Source organism: Cucurbita pepo, chromosome 10 (assembly GCF_057944985.1).
Source record: "Cucurbita pepo subsp. pepo isolate OVF chromosome 10, ASM5794498v1, whole genome shotgun sequence".
Classification (NCBI taxonomy): Eukaryota; Viridiplantae; Streptophyta; class Magnoliopsida; order Cucurbitales; family Cucurbitaceae; genus Cucurbita; species Cucurbita pepo.
In genome coordinates, this window is record NC_141807.1 from 9,246,246 (window position 1) to 9,265,243 (window position 18,998).

General features: G+C 34.5%; 1 protein-coding gene across 1 annotated transcript in view; it reads left to right on the forward strand.

The window, feature by feature from the left end:
• Positions 1-12,840, forward strand: part of LOC111786809 (uncharacterized) — a 45,749-nt gene extending 32,909 nt beyond the window's left edge. The window contains exons 2-3 of the mRNA XM_087127630.1: positions 11,604-11,751; positions 12,579-12,840. Of these exons, the coding sequence (XP_086983756.1) occupies positions 11,604-11,751; positions 12,579-12,840 (410 nt within the window). The remainder of the gene's footprint in view (positions 1-11,603; positions 11,752-12,578) is intronic.
• Positions 12,841-18,998: the final 6,158 nt, after the last annotated feature.

Sequence of the window (18,998 nt, forward strand, 5' to 3'; positions counted from 1 at the left end):
AAAATAAAAAATAAAAACTCCAAAATAACTTCTATTCTTGTTTCTTCTCTCTACAGTAATTCTATTCTTGTTTCTCTCAAATGTAACTATCAAACTAAAACTTACACTAGAAAATAAAAAATAAAAACTCCAAACTAAAACTTACCCTAGAAAAGAAAAAATAAAAACTCCAAAATAACTTCTATTCTTGTTTCTCTCAAATGTAACTATCAAACTAAAACTTACCCTAGAAAATAAAAAATAAAAACTCCAAAATAACTTCTATTCTTGTTTTTCTCTCTACAGTAATTCTATTCTTGTTTCTCTCAAATGTAACTATCAAACTAAAACTTACACTAGAAAATAAAAAATAAAAACTCCAAAATAACTTCTATTCTTGTTTTTCTCTCTACAGTAATTCTATTCTTGTTTCTTAACTATCAAACTAAAACTTACACTAGAAAATAAAAAATAAAAACTCCAAAATAATTTCTATTCTTGTTTCTTCTCTCTACACAGTAATTCTATTCTTTTTTCTTGTAATTAACTTCTAGAAAATAAAAGTAACTTTTATTCTTTTTTCTTGTCTCTATAGTAATTCTATTATTTTTTCTTCTCTGTACAGTAATTAACTTCTATTCTTTAGTTAACTTTTATTCTTTAAATAACTTCTATTCTCTTTTCTTCTCTCTACAGTAATTATCGCAAACCCTATGTAAATAATTTAACAGCGGTCTAGATCTAAAAGATTTAAAAGATATAATAATAATTGCTCATAGATTTCGTTAACAAAGAAAATAAATGAAATAATGATGATACATTCCATAAAAAACTTAATATATAATAATTAATAATGGCATTTGGTCTAGTGGTTTGATTCTTGCTTGGGGTGCAAGAGGTCTCTAGTTTGATTCTCAAAATGCCCCTCCAAGAGAAAAAAAAACTAAAAAAATAAAATAGTTATCAATTGGGCCTAACCCCCCAAAGGAATGTGGTGCAATGCACCTTCAACTTCTATAAATTTTTCATATATTGAGGCACGGAAAATATATAGACTAGCAACTAAGAATTATAACTCTACTACAAAGGCATTTGGTCTAAGTGGTATGATTATCGTTTTGGGTGTGAGAGGTCTCAAGTTCGATTCTCAAAATGCCCCCAACAATATTATATCCAAATGAATTATGCAAGATACTATGATTTAAAATGTGGTTTTTAAACATTGAACAAGAAGATGAGAATACAGAATCTTCAAAAAGTTCTAGAAACTTTTCATTATGTTGTCTGCTATCGTCAAATAGATCATCTGTTGTCACAATTCTTTTAAGGAAGATGCGCCCAAATAACCGATAAAGAAGTTTCAGAGAGCCATAGGTTCGAATCCTATCACCTTGATGTTGTATTCTCGGGGGCCAAAGTGCAAACCCCGTAGTCTATTCGTGGCCAGGAAGGCAGGCATGTTGTCCGCTGTCGTCACATAGGTCATCTGTCGTCACAATCCTTTTAAGAAAGATGCGCCCAAATAACCGATGAAGAAGTTTCAGAGAGCCATAGGTTCGAGATGAAGAAGTTTCAGAGAGCCATAGGTTCGAATCCTGTCACCTTGATGTGGTATTCTCAGGGGCCGAAGTGCAAATCCCCGTAGTCTATCCATGGTCAGGAAAGCAGGCATGTTGTCCGCTGTTGTCACATAGGTCATCTGTCGTCACAATCTATTTAAGAAAGATGCGCCCAAATAACCAATGAAGAAGTTTCAGAGAGCCATAGGTTCGAATCCTGTCACCTTGATGTGGTATTCTAAGGGGCCGAAGTGCAAATCCCCAAAGCCTATCCGTGGTCAGGAAGGCAGGCGAACCACGCACACCGAAAAAAAAAATCTCCTTTTCTATCACACGTAGAATTTTCATTCTTTTGTCTTTTGAAACCCCTTACCTTATCAGTCATCAGGCAGGTTTTTGGTATCATATATCGAGATAATTATTATGAAAAATCTATTCCACTAGTGTGACTTAGATACCCTTTCTTTGTGGTATCAGCCATGCTTTTTGAATAGCCTGAAGTTATCATAGCCTCTCCACCGATTTCGAAGACTCCTTCGGCATCAATGTGCTCCAATGAAAGAGATGAGACCCTTTCCTGAACCAGAACCGGGCATAAAACGCCGAGAAGAAAGTCGAAAGCGAGCTTTTTTCGCGTATACGCAATATCGAAACCCAATTTGCTCACGGACTGTCTCCTCAACCCTGGCTAGTATGAGTGCTTGGTAAGAGAGAATGTCGAATGAGAAAGACATTCGATTACGGCAACATTCGCAACAACCAAAGTGCACTAAACCTAGTAGAGATCTTCGACCTAATGACAATGGAACTTCAAGCCCATTTAATCAATCCGCTTTGTACCTTATTGTTGACCGAATCGGATGCACGCCAGGCCTAAATTCTCTCTCAGTCACCTGGAGACGAAAGGATGATCAGATCCGAAGTTTACGAATCGAAGAGAAAGTGGATCTAAGTTCTATGCGCTTTCATTTTCAAAAGCTTCGCGTGCCTACGGTACTTTATAAAAAATGTGCAACAATACGGTCATCTCTCAGTCGTGTATAGGGAATTCCTTGATCATTTCCTTGGCGGATAACACAAATGAAATCGTTTCCCTGACCGCCCATCTTATGAGTCCATTCTTGTCTTGTTGGTTTGTTGTACTATTCTATACCTCTCTCGATTGATAGAAAGACGTTTGGGAGCTGGGAGGGCCTATCGTGATGGAACTTTCCTTTTCACGGTAGGCAAAAGTAAAGCGGGAGCTGCATATATCCACGGTGATCAAGGCAGAGCGACTCCTTCTTTAAAAGAGGTTGGCTTTATCGAAACTGTTAGATCCGCTTTCGTTAAAGAAAATATAGTAGCTCTTGGTTTGGCCGATGTTGATTCGTATGGCAATGCGAACTTGACTCAGGATGAGGATTTCGCTTTTCATACTGCTGCTATGAGCCGAAAGAGCTGGTAAGCTATCTCGCTAAACGAAAGGAAAAAGCACGTATGTGTTGACCTCTTTAGGACTGGTTGCTTCCTCTTTTTGTTTTTACGTTTGGAGAAACCTGCTAAGCCCGCCTTTCTTACCAGGTGTGATTCAATCTTTCAACTCAAACTTTCCTATCGTCCGACGGAAAAGGTAGGAGTACGACTACCTTTTCCTTTTCTTGCCCGAGCCAAGGGATCATTCAGTTTCTACCAAAAAGTTCGCTATCTATTAGTTGCCGTAATCGAATGTATTTCTCATTTCATGTTAGCTCCTCCAAGAGCTTCCTGGTCTGTAGTAGACGAAATCTTGGACTTTTATCAGACTTATAGCATTGCCTGGTGAGCTCGCCGTTGAGGGTGTGCCTTACAGGAGATCGAGCAGCCTTTCTTTTCCTACCTGGTATGGGATCATGTCAATCAATTTGTATGTGCATTTTGTCCGTCCTGTACTTGCTTGCTCAGCTTTCTTAACCAACATCTCCGGTTTCTCTCGAACCAAGAGGTCCTGCTTATCTATACCCAACAGACACACTTTCAGCCGAAAGACTGATTTTTTTCATAAAGTCGGTTCATAGATCAAGAAAGAATGAAGCTGCTTACAGGGACGGTTATGCGATACTTCTTTTCATACTCGCCTTTTCTTTAACCCTTCTATCAACCTAGCCATTCTCGCTTGTTGCTTTAAGGGGTCTCCCCACGGTAGATTACTCGGATTGGTTCTCGCGTCACTGTGCCAAAAAGGATGGGCGAGTTTGGTTTGAGTGTTCATCGATTGGGTGGATCCATTTGCTCCGGGGGGGTGAGACGAGGTGTAGCGCAGTCTGGTCAGCGCATCTGTTTTGGGTCTGTTGTCCGCTAAAGGTTTTAAGAAAGGGGGTACAAATTTTCTACATAGATCATCTGTGGTCACAATCCTTTTAAGGAAGATGCTCACAAATAATCGGTGAACAATAGCCTTTAAAGAAGTTTCAGAGAGCAAGAAGAGGCAGAACAGAGAATAGGAGTGAGTCGTGCAAGGAAGAAGGAACTAGTAGGTTTAATTTGTGTTCGTTTGAACTAAAAAACGAACCAAAATTTTTCAAACGAACCCAAATTTAAGACTCACTAGCCCAAAGTCCATATGTGGTAAAAAAAAAAAAACTCTTCCGTGGCCCAACCCTTATTCGCAATCCGCATCCAACCATTTCTTTTTCAACCACCACCTATGCTCCAGGCCAAACTCACGTAACTAGTCAGAAGATGCGGCCCACAACTGAACGGAAGACAAGTGTCACAATCGCACTCTTGCAGTAGTGAGACAATGATTATGTGACATTTGTTTTAATCCAATGAACAAGTTAACCATGCAAAATTTAGACTGAACGAACAATAGCAGTGTATGCTCGAATCACATTTAGAAGAAATATTTTAGAAAACGTGAGCGAGGAAATACGTTAAATTTTTTTTCAAATAAAGCAATGTTATAAGCTAAAAGTGAAGAAACAACAACTGGTCACGTTCTCCTATAGTACATTTTGGGACATTTTAGTCCTGATGGGTGTAGATATGATTTCAAGGACTAATCATACACCCCGTATTGGCACAACAATAATAGTAAAAGCCTTTCTAAGATGAAAGCAAGTAAAAGGTGTTTGGAATGAGCATGCCACCATGAACCACAAATCGTTTACAAGAATAGCTGAGACATCTAACATGCAACCACAGGCAACATGCCTCGGCCAATCATGACCGCGACATCTACCCTTACACAATTTGTCAATATCTCTATCAACCGGCTCTTCATAAACTCAACGTTGTAGGATGAGGCTGACTTTAGGTCTCGTGACGCACTCTAGCTGATCTCAGTATTGAGGAGTCTTTTCCAACCTACTAGGAGCTATTGAAAATCACTTCTCGGTTTGTTAACTCTTCAAGTCTTCTCTGTTGGTGTTTATCCTACTTTCTTCGCTTGAAACAATTTCTTCTTTGCATGACGTCATACTACCTGTGTTTACTTGATGTTTTCTTGGTTGGAATAATAACGTTTCAAGTTACTGACGTGGACAACAAGGTTAGTCTGTATCTATAAGAGCAATTGGATCCTATATGATGTCTTCCTAATCTTGTGGATAACTTCGACTAGTACATAGAATTTTCGCACCAGTCTTTGGTTCTTGTTGCTTTGAACTCAAAGTTGATCTGACCTTAACTTATCATAACTCTCTATTTGCTTTGAAATTATCGTTGTAGACCCTTCTCTACATCCGTCTGGATGGTATTTTTGCGTGAACATGTGTTGCTTTAGTGGTTTGTTTTTGTCTCCCTTCTTCAGTAGAGGGGTTGGCTTGGTGGCTTTGCCAAGCATTTGAGTGATCACTGACAAGAGCCTTTGCAGGTCAAATAAACCCAACTGTGAACATGCCATTTTGCTATTTGTAGAATTCAACTAGCTCAGTCTGAGCCGCATGACATCTATTTCTGGTAGGCGACATAAAACTAATCTTGTGATTTATCTCTCTTCGTGGGGTTAAACCCAATATCTGACCTTCTTGTTTTGGGTCGTGGTGTTCATGTAGTGGCAATAAAGTTTTTGTTGAGGTTGAAACACTTGAGCTCCCCCTTTTCAAATACAACAATGGCAGCAAGTGTAGATTCATCATGGCTAAGATTCTTTCTCAACTGTACTATCGTCATCATTTTCACCCCTCTTAGTTGATGGATGTTTGTCTGAATGATCATTGGGTTAGACTCCGTTACTATTAGGCATTTTTCTAGGGGCATGTCAATCCCTGAATATTTGGGCTTTAGAAGGTTGGATATGAAGGCTAACTATTTATAATAAAAATATGATAGAGATATATATACTAAATAATTATATATAGTAGGCAGTTACATATAGTGAAGCTATATATAATAAACTGAAATCATAGGCTGTTACATTAGTTAGTGCTTCCTAAATGTACATTTCTCATTCTCCATATCCTCTCTTTGCATACCAGAAGTCATTAATACAAAACTATTAGTCAATATTTCTTCTTACATTTTCTCTATCATGTTCTTTGTGTTCATTTAGATCAAGTGTGTGCGTTGTTGTGTGATTCTAATAACTGGTATCAGAGCGATGAGAGATTCACCACGATCTGTGAAGATGGAAAGTTCAAAGACTGGAATTGAAAAGTTTGATGGATTCGATATCAGTTTCTAGAAGATGCAGATTGAAGATTATCTGTACGAGAAAGATATTCAGGAACCCATTTTGGGGGTGAAGCTGGATACCATGACCACGGAGGAGTGGAAGCTCAAGGATTGTCACGCCGTAGGGTTAATCTGGTTGACTCTGCCAGGGAACCAAAGAAAGTGTGATTGGAAACAGTCCATATAGACGTTTGGGGACCATCTCCAGTTTCTTCATTTCTAGTACAAAAATTTCATGGATTAGAGGTCTCGCACTGTGCAACGACAACTCTCTGTTTTCAAGGCTAGTCAGATATCTCATGACCACTCTTTTCCTCCTCATCATATCTAGACACTATAATGTTGATCCAGTATTGTCTTATATAGTTAACGTTCACTCTTTAACGTCCAAGGACATTTTATAACTACCACGAAAATCAAAACATACAATAAATTCATACAAGTTTTACAACATATCATATACTGCTTACTTGGTCGCGGAGAGACATGTCATCGAGCTGAGTCATAGAGATATACGACTCTTTATCCTAAGAAAAAATCTATATAATTTAAAATCTGGCTGATCTGATACCAATCTGTCACAACCCAACTTTTAAGGGTTCAAAACTCAAATAGAAACTAAAATTGAGAGTGAAAGTAAATTAATATAAAATAAGAAAATGTTGTAAAATTAAAATGAGATTGAGAAAACAACACAACATTAAATATAAAATTAAATTAAATTATAAGACAGTGTTGATCAAATTTATCCAAACAAAAAAAAAAAGTGTTTGGGATACAATTACAAAAAAAAAAAAAAAAAAAAAATACAAAAAAAAAAATACAAAAAAAAAAAATACAAAAAACAAAAAACAAAAAAACAAAAAACACAAAGACAGACTAACCCTACATAACAACCCCATCTGTGAGTGCACAACCTTTGAAGGCTCCCTCATCTCAACGGTAAGTTCTATTACGAACCCATCCAAAATAATCACACCTATGACCGCATCTCCTGCCTTTAAATTGCTAGTCTGAACATGGTTTCGTCAAGAAAGCTTTAGAGATAAATCTATCCTTACAAAAATATTTTTCTCTTAATTTATAATTAGTCATAAAAAGAAATAATTAGGTACAAATTTGGTCTAGAATTCAAAACTTTCAAATCTTACTGTTCCTTAACCCGATTCAAATCTAGATTCTTGAACTACTGGTACCATAAATAAAGTTGGTATCCTCTAATAAAACAGGAATTTCTCTTAAGATCATTAAATTCTTATAGACTCCCGGCTCAATATCATTAATACAATTATGTTTTATCTTGAACACGCCAGACATGAAACTAAAGTGCGTTTAATTTAACTCCATTTTATTGCCATCTTGAATGATGTGTAGGGTATATTCTTGATTTACCTTAGTTCTTGTGACATCCGTTCATATTAGTAGAGTTTTTGCAAAATCACAAGTTAAAAGACAAGAACGATGAACCTAGGTTTATTAGGCAATTCAAAGACAATTTCTTTCTCCATCTTATCGATAATAATAGTTCAACTAAATCCATATTATGCAAAGAAACAAGTTTACGACTCATAAAAACAACTACCTAAATTATGTCCTAGAAATTTGAAAACATAAGTTGTAGTTGTTAATTACACAAAAATTTCCCTAAATCCATGAATTCGTGTCAAATTAGTCAATCCTAAAGCTTGTAACTAGCATATAGTAATTGAAGCTCCACATGAAGTAATTTAAAGTTCCCCTTACCTAACTAAAGTTTATCTCCTCTTTAATGAAGCATGAATTGCACTGAAGTTCATGAAATGCTTATAGACTCCAACTCTGAGTACTATTAATGCAATTATGTTTCATATGAGTTTGTCATAAATGAAACTAAGGTGCATTCAATACAACTTTATTTTCTTGTCATACGAGACAAAATAGAAAAATTAAATCAAACAAACTGATGAACTGAACCGAATCAATCCAACCAAAATTGATTAGTTTGTTTCTTTTGTTGGGTTGTTGGTTTATTTGATAACCCTTGTATATTATAACAATTCAACTTTTTGTTTTATAGCCCTCCAACTACTAAGAGAAAAATATATTTGACTAGAAGCTAAAAATATTGGGTGTATAAGAAAAGGCATTTGGCTTAGTGGTATGATTCTCACTTGGGGTGTAAGAGGTTTTTAAGTTCAATTCTTGAAATACCCCTATGTCTAAGTCTTTTCTTATCTAAGGACTTCATATTTAAAATCAGCCTAACTTCATATTCGACATTTTATACTTACCATCACGCTCTTAATACTCATAGTCTTTCTTAATACCTTGGCCTAAGGCTTCATACATACTTTAGTCTAGTGGTATGAATACCTAGGCCTAAGGCTTCATACATACTTTGGTCTAGTGGTATGAAAGTTCGATTCTCAAAATGCCCCTTCAAGAGATTGTAGTATGAAAGACATTTACCAAGTACATAAATACATTAAAATAACACAAGTGACACATATGTAAACTATGTTAGAACGAGCGGAGATATTTTTTATTTTCACAATTACTGATGACGGGAGGTTTAGGATTTTTTAATGTAAGAATCGTGGGGATGTAGCTCAGATGGTAGAGCGCTCGCTTCCGATGTGGAAAGTACGGAGATCGATACTTTGCATCTCCAAATTAATCGATCACTAAAGTTATGAAATAATGAGCAGAGATATTTTTTCATTATCACTAAATATATTATTCCATCTTTCCTTATTTATGAAATAATGAGCGTAGATCTTTTTCATTTTTACAATTATTGATGATGGGAGGTTTAGGATTTTCTAATATAGTCGTGGGGATGTTGTTCAGATAGTAGAGCGCTCACTTCTGATATGGAAAGTACGGGGTTGATACCTTGCATCTTCAAATGAATCGATCACTAAATATAATATTTCTTTTCAATTTTTTCTTATTTACGACATAATGAGCATGGATAGTTTTTCATGTCACTATTATTGATGACGAGACATTTAGGATTTTGTGACATAAGAATCGTGGGGATGTAGCTCAAATGGTAGACCGCTTGCTTTGCATGCGAGAGTTACGGGGATAGATACCACGCATCTCAAAAATAAAACTATCTATTATTAAATATATTATTGAAAATTATTTCTTTTCAATTTTTCCTTATTCATGATAGGTTGAGTAGTGATATTTCTTCATTTTCACTCTTTCTTTTTCACTATTATTGATGATGGAAAATTTAGGGTTTTATGATGCAAGAATTGTGGGATGTACCTTAGATGGTAGAGCTCATTTAGCATGCAAGAGGCAAAGGGATATCCCCATCTCCAAAAGAAACTATTTGTTATTAATTAGCGGAGATATTTTTTCATTTTCACTAGAATTGATGACCTGACATTTAGGGTTTTATGATATAAGTATTGTGGGAATGTAGTTTAGATGGTAGATTGCTTGCTTAGCATGCGAGAGGTACCGGGATCGGATCGATACCCCATATCTCCAAAAGAATCGTTATTACTATTTTATTTCTATTCAATTTTTTCATATTTATGACATAATGAATAGCGTTATTTTTTTATTTTCACTATTATTGATGACGAGATGTTTAGGATTTTGTGACATAAGAATCTCAAGGATCTAGCTTAGATGGTAGAGCGTTTGCATCAAATGTGAGAAGTATTGGGATCGATACCATGCATCAACAAAGGAAACGATTACTAAATATATTAGTTCTTTTAAATTTTTCCTTATTTACGACATAATGAGCGGGGATAGTTTTTCATTTTCAATATCATTGATGACGGGAAGTTTAGAGTTTTTTGATGTAAAATCGTTGGAATGTAGCATTCGAGAAATACGGGAATCGATACCTCGCATCTCCAAAAGAAACTATTCGTTATTACTATTTTATTTCTATTCAATATTTCCTTATTTATGACATAATGAGTAGCGATATTTTTTCATTTTCACTATTATTCATGATGAGACGTTTAGGGTTTTGTGACGTAAAAATTGTGGAGATGTAGCTTAGATGGTAGAGCGCTCGCTTTGCATGCGAGTTGTACATGGATTGATAACCCCATCTCCAAAAGAAAGTATTTAATTTGTTATTATATTTTTTCATTTTCACAATTATCGATGCCCCGCATCACCAAACCAAACTATTTGTTATTAATATTTTGATATTTTTTTATTTTCACTATTATTGATGATGAGATATTTAGGGTTTATGATGTAAAAATCATTGGGATGTAGCTCAAATGGTAGAGTGCTCGTTTTGCATGCGAGAGGTATGGGGATCGATACCCCGCATCTCCAAAAGAGAAATTATTTTTGATTATTTTATGGTTCGTTATTATTTTATGGTTTACTTTGCATGTAAAAATCATTATTTTTGAAAGTTATCCTCTCTCAAATATGGTTCGTTATTTGATTATTTTCTCTTGAGTGAATTTTAAGTGAAACACATCGTCTACCCAAGTATTTTAAGTGAAACACATCTCTACCCAAGTATTTGATTATTTTCTCTTTAGTGAATTTTAAGTGAAACACATCCTCTACCCAAGTAATTGCAAGATGCAAGCTTCACACTAAGAGGAATCAAAGTCCCAAGTATCAACGTCCTTAAGTGTCAATTTTTATTCTCCATCTCAACATAAATTAAACTGATTTTCGTGAAGATATCTATTTCTAAAAGCAAAATATCTCATAGTCACAAAAATAAAAATGAGATATAGATACGAGACATAAATATGATACTAAATAGATATGGTAACTGTTAGGATTAGATTTGATTGAGTTATTTGGATTAGATTTGATCTAGTTATTTGAATTAGATTTGATTTAGTTCTTCTTCAATTGGATGAGAGATTTCTCCCAATTCTTCTGATCTTTCCAGTTTTCTTTTTCTGTTACTAACATTTTGGTATTAGAGTCATGCTCTTAACAGTTTTCTTTTTCTGTTCCTAACATTTTAGTATCAGAGTCATGCCCTAAACTAGTTAAAACTAGAAGCAGCAGTCTTCTACGTGTGTCATAATAAAAGTATGTCGATGGAGAGTCCACTTGTGCAGTCTGCTAGAGGAAGAAGTCAAGGTCGTGGAAGCTTTAGAGGAAGGGGACGAGGTAGACAAACCTTCAAGAAGGCCATAGTGGAGTGTTATAACTGTCACAAGCTAGGACAATTTCAATGAGAATGTCAAAGCAATACCAGACGAGGCAGACAAACCTTCAACAAGGCCACAATGGAGTGCTATAACTGTCACAAGCTAGGACATTTTCAATGGGAATGTCAAAGCAAGGAGAAGGAGACAAGCTATGCAAAGAGTCAAGAAGAGATGTCACTGATGGCTTACGTGAATATGAATAAGGCCAATATAGAAGATATGTGGTTCCTTAACTCGGGATGTAGCAATCATATGTGTGTGAATAAGGAATATTTTTCAGATTTTGATGGAAGTTTCAGAGATTCAGTGAAGCTGGGCAACAACTCAAGCATGGTTGTAACCGGAAAGGGTAATGTACGGCTGGAAGTGAATGAAATCATAATGATAATCATAGGAGTGTTCTATGTGCCAGACCTGAGGAACAATTTGTTGAGTATTAGTAAATTGCGAGCAAAGGGATTACCTTTTTGTTTCAAAATGAAACATGCAAGATGTTTCATCTCAGAGAGGCTTAATCATGGAGACAAAGATGTCTTTGAATCAAATGTTCGTATTGCATGCTATATCTCAGCTTGTAGCAGTCGTTCAAACTCCAATTCCTATCGCCATAGTCAGAGAAGCAGAAGGGACCCAAGTTCTTCCCCCTATGATTCCACTACCCATTCCAGAAGAAGCAGTCGTTCAAGTTCTCTCAGCCGCCAACGCAGAAGTAGGTCTTCCTCGTTATCTTCTTTCCCCAAATCGTCTAGTTTCAGTCCTAGTCGTGCATCCACTGATCGAAATCATTCCATAGAGAAGCTTAAGAAAGAGGAAGAAGAGAAGAAAAGGCATGAAGCAGAGTTGAAGAAGTTAGAAGAAGATGCAGCTAGGAGAATGGAAGAATTAATTCAGAAGAATGTTGAAGAAAGACTGAACTCTTAAGAGACTAAATTAGAAATACAGAGGCGAATAGAGAAAGGTTGCACGAAGTTGTTTGATGATGTTGATGTGCAGCTTGAGAAAGAGAAATAAGCCGCTCTTACTGCTACAAGACAAAAAGAAGAACAAGCACGAAAAGAGAGAGAAGAGCAAGATAAAATGCTGGAAGAGAATAGAAGAATGGTAGAAAAAGCACAGCGACGATTAGTTCTGGAGCTGTAGCGGAAGGAAGAAGGAAAATTTTGTGAGCTCGAGTTGATTCAGAGACAAAAAGAGGAAGCAGCTCAGAGAACTAAGCTAGATGATTAGAGTTTGAGTTATGTTTTGCTGGGAGTAGTGAAGAGTCAAAAGCTTACAGACTCTATGATATAGAAGCGGCATATGAAAATAATGATATAGAAGCGACATATGAAAATACTACAGAGGAAAATATTTCATCTGGTTCTTTGGCTGAAGCAAGCTCTTCTAGCTCGAATAATGCGAGGAATAAGAGACCACCAGTCTTGATGAGAGACTATGCAATAGGAGAAGATTTTTGTGAAGATGTTGATGAAGCAGTCTGGATGAGAGACTATGAAATAGAAGAAGTTTTTCTATAAAGAAGATGATGAAGCTTAGCCATGTTTACCCCTACTGAACCTGCAAACTTTGTAAACTTTAAAGAAGTATTGAAGAGTGAGAAATGAAGGCAAGTCATGGATCTGGAGCAATAAACAGAAATGGCACATGAGAATTGATGAAGTTACCTGGTGGAAGTTTGGTATGAGGTCGTAGATATAAACTGATTACTATTCGTGTTCAGTCTAAGGGAGGGATTGTTAGGATTAGATTTGATTGAGTTATTTGGATTAGATTTGATCTAGTTATTTGAATTGGATTTGATTTAGTCATACTTCAATAGGATGAGAGATTTCTCCAATTCTTTTTATCTTTCCAGTTTTCTTTTTCAGTTCCTAACAGTAACATGTCATTCTTAAAAAACTAGGACACCGATGTGACAATGATACATTAATTAAAAAGAATTATTTCAAAAAATTTATCAAATTTATATTAGAAATAAATTCATATAAATAAGTTTATATATTTGTATACTTAAAAAAAAGGTTAATGTACGTTTCACTCTCAAAATATATTCAAAGTCAAGTGTCTGATAGGATAGATTATAAATTTGTAATGTATCCATTGTATTAACAAGTGTTTAGTACATGTCCAACACGTGTCAGATTAGTGACACTAAGTTATTCTCATGCTTTCTTTACACCCATTTAAAGTAGTTTGAAAACTAGCACGTCAAAGAGAAATAAAATCCTTAATTTAGTACATGTCACTAAAGATGGACATGAGAATGAGTTATTCTCATATGGAAAGAGATTTAACCTTAAGTTAAATCTCATATCCTCTTTTAACCAATTATTTAGTATGTTTTAGAAAGATACGTCCATCAATAGCAAAAGAAAAATAAAATAAAATAAAATAAATAGAATAGATTAAATTAGCCAAAAATTAATGACTAACATAATTTTTAAAAAAAAAAAAACATAAAAGGATGAATTGATTAAATTGGCTAATTGCTAACATAATTAAAAAAAAATGTAACAAACATACCGAAGTAAGATCAGGAACACAAGTAAAAAAAAAAAACACAAACGGCCAAAAATCAAGATTCGGAAAGTATTAAACAGTTTTGATATATAGACATTTCAAGACTTTACTCATGCAATATTCCCATGAAATCTAACACTAGAGCATCATAAAATTTAGAGAAATGATTGAAATTGATGTCATGTTCATATAGGTTGACTTTAATACAAAGGACAAATCGAACTTTCTTAAGGATAAATTGGGGACACTAGCCTAAGCTAATCAGGTAGGTGGCTTTACGATCCGTATGGTTATATTTGATTTTGACTGTGCCCGTGGTTCTACAAGTGTCATATATATTGATATGTGTGAAATATTTGTGAATCGATATGCTTATGATATGTTATAATATGTGAATTGTATGATAATACTTACGGTACCATGTGTTCAATGGTATATTTGAGATAGAATACGGGAAGGATGCACTAAACGTAATGTAACGTTATGGTTTGGTTACGTATCGAAGTGCTATGGGTATGACAGATTGATAAAAACGATATGGTCACGATGGATTCATAAAACAATACGATTAGTTTATGGGTAGAAAGGGATAGAATTATGATAGATTGATAGAACGATAGCGTTACGATACGTTCCTGTAAAGTTATGACTAAGGTACGTTCAGGTAACGACACAACTATGATATGTCTAAGGACGTTAAGGCTATGATAAATTAGGGAAGGATATAACCACGACGTTTTTACGATATGATTTGATTATGATACGACATGTGAAGGACGGATATATATCCAACAAGTGTCAAAGAGGGACGTGAGAATAAATTATTCTCAAGCTTTCTTTACATCGGTCAAAGAGTATTTGATAAGCTTTCAAAATTATGGGTTTTCTTTGTTCTTCTTCTTCTTTCTCTCTTTTCACGTTTAATTTTTTTTTTTAAATAAAAAAAGAGTTTAATGTGAGAATGAAGAAGTTAGAAAGGAGAAAGAAATGAATGTAATAAAACTTTTTCGTCCGTAGGAATGAAAATGGTGAATGAGTCCTTGACGATAGTCGACCGCTATACTCTTGTTTTGGATGTAAGTGATGATTATCAGCAATATGTGTTATGTCAATACCACACCGTTATCAAGAGGAAGTAAAGTAGAGTAGAATAGATCAAGCGATCCATTTGTTGAGAGTGCTGTAAGAGGCACACAATTAAGAATGTTGGATATAATTACTCTTTCACATCTGAGGGATGAGTCTCAAAGATCCAACTACAATATCAAAGAAACTTCGGGTGGTAGCGATTGCCTGCATTGGTGTCTCCTTGGTATCCCAGACACATGTAACGTGATTTTTCTTGCTCAAATATAGCTTCATTTGTCTTAAAAGTTCACTTTTGAGTAATCGTGGAAGGATTCTTAATTTGCAGCCTTTGGTGAAGATGATCACTCCGAGGTGGGTTTGTTAGTGAAGATGCAATTATATAATCAGGGTTTTATATCAATGGTTCCATTTATATCTATAAATGAAATTTGTGGTGTATTTTTTGGAAATTCAACAATAATCATCGGTTATTTGGTTACCATTCTAAAGAAATTCAACTTTCGACCTTTTGTGAATGCTCAAAGCTACGTGCAAAGTACTGTCGATTATGATCCATAATACTCACCGACTCGAAATTGAGGTTTGTTCATGTTTGAAAATGTGACAAACCAAAAGACAAGATGCTAATTAATATTGTTTGTGATTGTTGTTGTGAATTCTTCATCTTTGAATACATATTTTGGTTGGCTTATGAATTTTTCCATCCTTTAAAAATATTATTTTTTTAGTTCGGGCCTAATTTCATAATAGGCGATTGAATCACAATATTGCAATATTTTAAGTTAATTTTAAGATTAAAGGTCTATGAATAAAGTAATTACGACAAGTTCTTTTTATGCATCTTATTTTGATCTAGCACATAAATGCTACCTAATTATTTTCTTTATTTTTTTATGAATTAGGTTATGAAGATCATTTGAATTATAAACGCTTTAATTCAAACAATATTTAATGACTAATCATTTTAATATTTATACTCAAATATACTAACAAGTACTAGTAACACTAGTCTCAAAGACTTAAAGAATACAACTATTATCTCGAACTATAAAGAATTTAACTATAAAGAATTTAATTCCAACCTATTCTAATGGACAAACGCTTTATTAGACTCTAATGTAAGATTTTACTTCATCAATTTAAGTAGCGTTCAACTACAACTACAAATATCAAATTCTTAAGTATTCATGAACAAAATCGGCCTAACAATGTCTCTTGGAACTATTTACCAAAGGTGTTGGAATGAGCCGTGTGGAAGGGTTGCCTTTAGATGCTTTAGTACAAATTAAGGATGTCAATATCCTAGTAATGCAGAATGCAGGAAGGTTCGTAGTTGGAAAGAATAACGAGAATAGTGGACATCGTTTCATCTACAAGCGTGTGGTGAACGGTCTGGTTGGTATGACTAGAGAACGTCGTCCTCGCAGAATTTATATTATTGTGATAGAAGTTCTAAATAACGATGCTATTCCTTGGTCTTTTATTACAAAGGTGCAGAACTTTCTTTTTGTGCATGTGATATATCCATCGCCACCTACTCATAAGCTCTCATCTTTTAAAGAAGTTCTCGAGTTCCTTGTCCACAAGTAGCCATACAACTACTAGAATGCTATCTCTACTTATAATAAGCCCTCTCTCTCTCGAAATATATGAGTGTGTGTTTGTGGATGTATTACTCTCTTTTATTAATGAAATATGGCATAGTCATAATGATATTATGAGTATCTTTTCTATCCCTCCCTTCCTTATCGCTATATAAAGAATATGAAGATTATAAGTAAAAGTGTACAAGTAATTTGTTACTTTTGAACTTAAAATGTTTATAATTCAATTTATCTTTGTTATCAACAATAATTATCAAACGGTATATAATTTTGTCCAAGTAAGGTCGCTTCTCATTCCCTGTATGATATCATAACACAAAATCGAGCGGAAGGGTTAACGATAAAATGATAACAAAAATCCATTCGTTGAACTAACTATAAAGGAAGGGTTGGTTGGAAACCATGTCTATACTTCTTTGCTTTAATCACAGGTAACTAAAGATATATAAGAACAACAGAATATGGCAAGCCCAGTCAAAACATAAAAAATTTCTTGCCATGTTATAGTTAATGAATATGGTATGCACAAAGATCCGACGTCACACTTCATGATCCGTCGTCCATACCGTCCTTTGGTTCAATTCTGTCAAGCAAATGTTGCAGCAAGCAAAGAGTTTTTAATAAGTTCGCTATTGCAAAGAGCTTGGTTTAAGGCACAAATGTCTCTGATGTGAAAGGCGCACCAATTCAACGAGATTTAAGTAACCATGAATAAGACACATGATACAACTTGTAAACGAAACGATGTCCATGACTCTTGTTATTTTCTTCCACTACAAACCTTCTAGCCTCTTGCCCTTTTTTGTCATTGACATCCTTAATTGAAATTAGAATTGAAGGAAACAATTCTCCACAACTCATTATGGAACACCTTTGATAGATAGTTTCAACAGATTTACTTTGTCGAGGAATACTTCAAAATTCGATATTTATAGTTGAACGCTACTTAAATTGATGAAGTGAAATCTGACAAGAGAGGTTAATAAATTGTTTGTGTATTAGAAGAGAGCTTGGAATTAAATTCTTTATAGTTGGGATAAGGGATGTTTTAGTCAAAGGAAGTATACTTTTTAGTTTTAAAATAAATTAATTTTTTAGTTTAAAATAAATTGATTTTTTAGTTTTAATTTTAGTGTGAATAAATTAATTTTGATGCGGTGTTATGTATTTTAATAAAATTAATATTAACTTAATCAACAAAAATTTGTATTTTTTTAAATTATAATCTAAATTAATAAAAATATCATTGAACTTTGCACTTTATCTATAATTACTCATAATCTTTTTCTTTTTTTTTTAAATACGGTTGAATTTAAAAAAAAAATTCAAAACTATTCTTTTACCTTTCAAAATGTTTAAAAAAACATAGATGGAGAGAAAATTCAAGGTTATTTTAGGGGAAGGTTTTCAAGATCAGTATAAGATCCTGAAAACATAACAAGAAGTAATATTCTAGCTTAAGGTCGCGATTAAGAACCTACTAGTAGGCTACTTACTAAGTTTTACTCGCTCCATGTTTATCATTTTTTTTTCAAGTAACTAAGAGTTGGTCGTGAATGAGAGCGGACTTTGGAGTGTGGGCCATGGACTAAGCTCTGTTTTTAATCTAGTATTTTTTGTTCTTCTTTTGAGTCTGCTTCTTCTTTTGTGTTTGTAACGGGTATGTATATGTAACACCCCAAAAATGAAGGAAATTATCTCCCATAAGAGAAAGCCAATCATGAAAGACACAAAGGATAGAAAGAAAAAAAATTAAAGGATTAACCAAGATCAAAGAACTTAGTCAAGTCACCCGTCTACCTTAACAAGTGATTTCAAGGAGTTAAAAGGCCTTTTGAAAAGGATTGGAAAGGAAAAAGTAAATCGAAAGGGCAAAAAAGTCATTTTTATCAATTATCAAGAATCTTTCGAGATTTGTAATTCCTTAGAAGGAATCTCAATATTCAAAAAAAGGGAAAAATGATAAAAAAGAGATGAGAAATTTGTAGAAAAATTATGGATTTTTCGAGAAAAATAATAATAAAATATTCGCAAAGTGGCAAATTACACAAATACTCCTGGAAGAAGGGATAATTACAGAAATGCCACTCTAATTAGAATCAGAGCATCTACCGTGACCATCCGAGCAAAATCTTTCGAACTCAAATTTCCTCCAAAATTTGATATAATCTAGAACGAACACGCACGGATCATTCATCCAACGACTAGTACTCAAAGCCAAGGTCGGTAAGGCTATGATAGGAGTTGATATCTCCAAAAAATTATCGAGAAAGTTTGATCTCTAAATAACGAAGATTCTGGAGCTCTCAATGTCGGTTTAAGATCCTCCTACAAAGTCGGAAGTAGGAGCAACAATACGGAATAAGAATCGAGAAAGGTCGATCCTGCAATTGAAGGCAATAAGCGTTTAGATTGTGGGTCTCCTACTCTCAGATTTCTTCCAAATTCGAGAGCAATCCTCC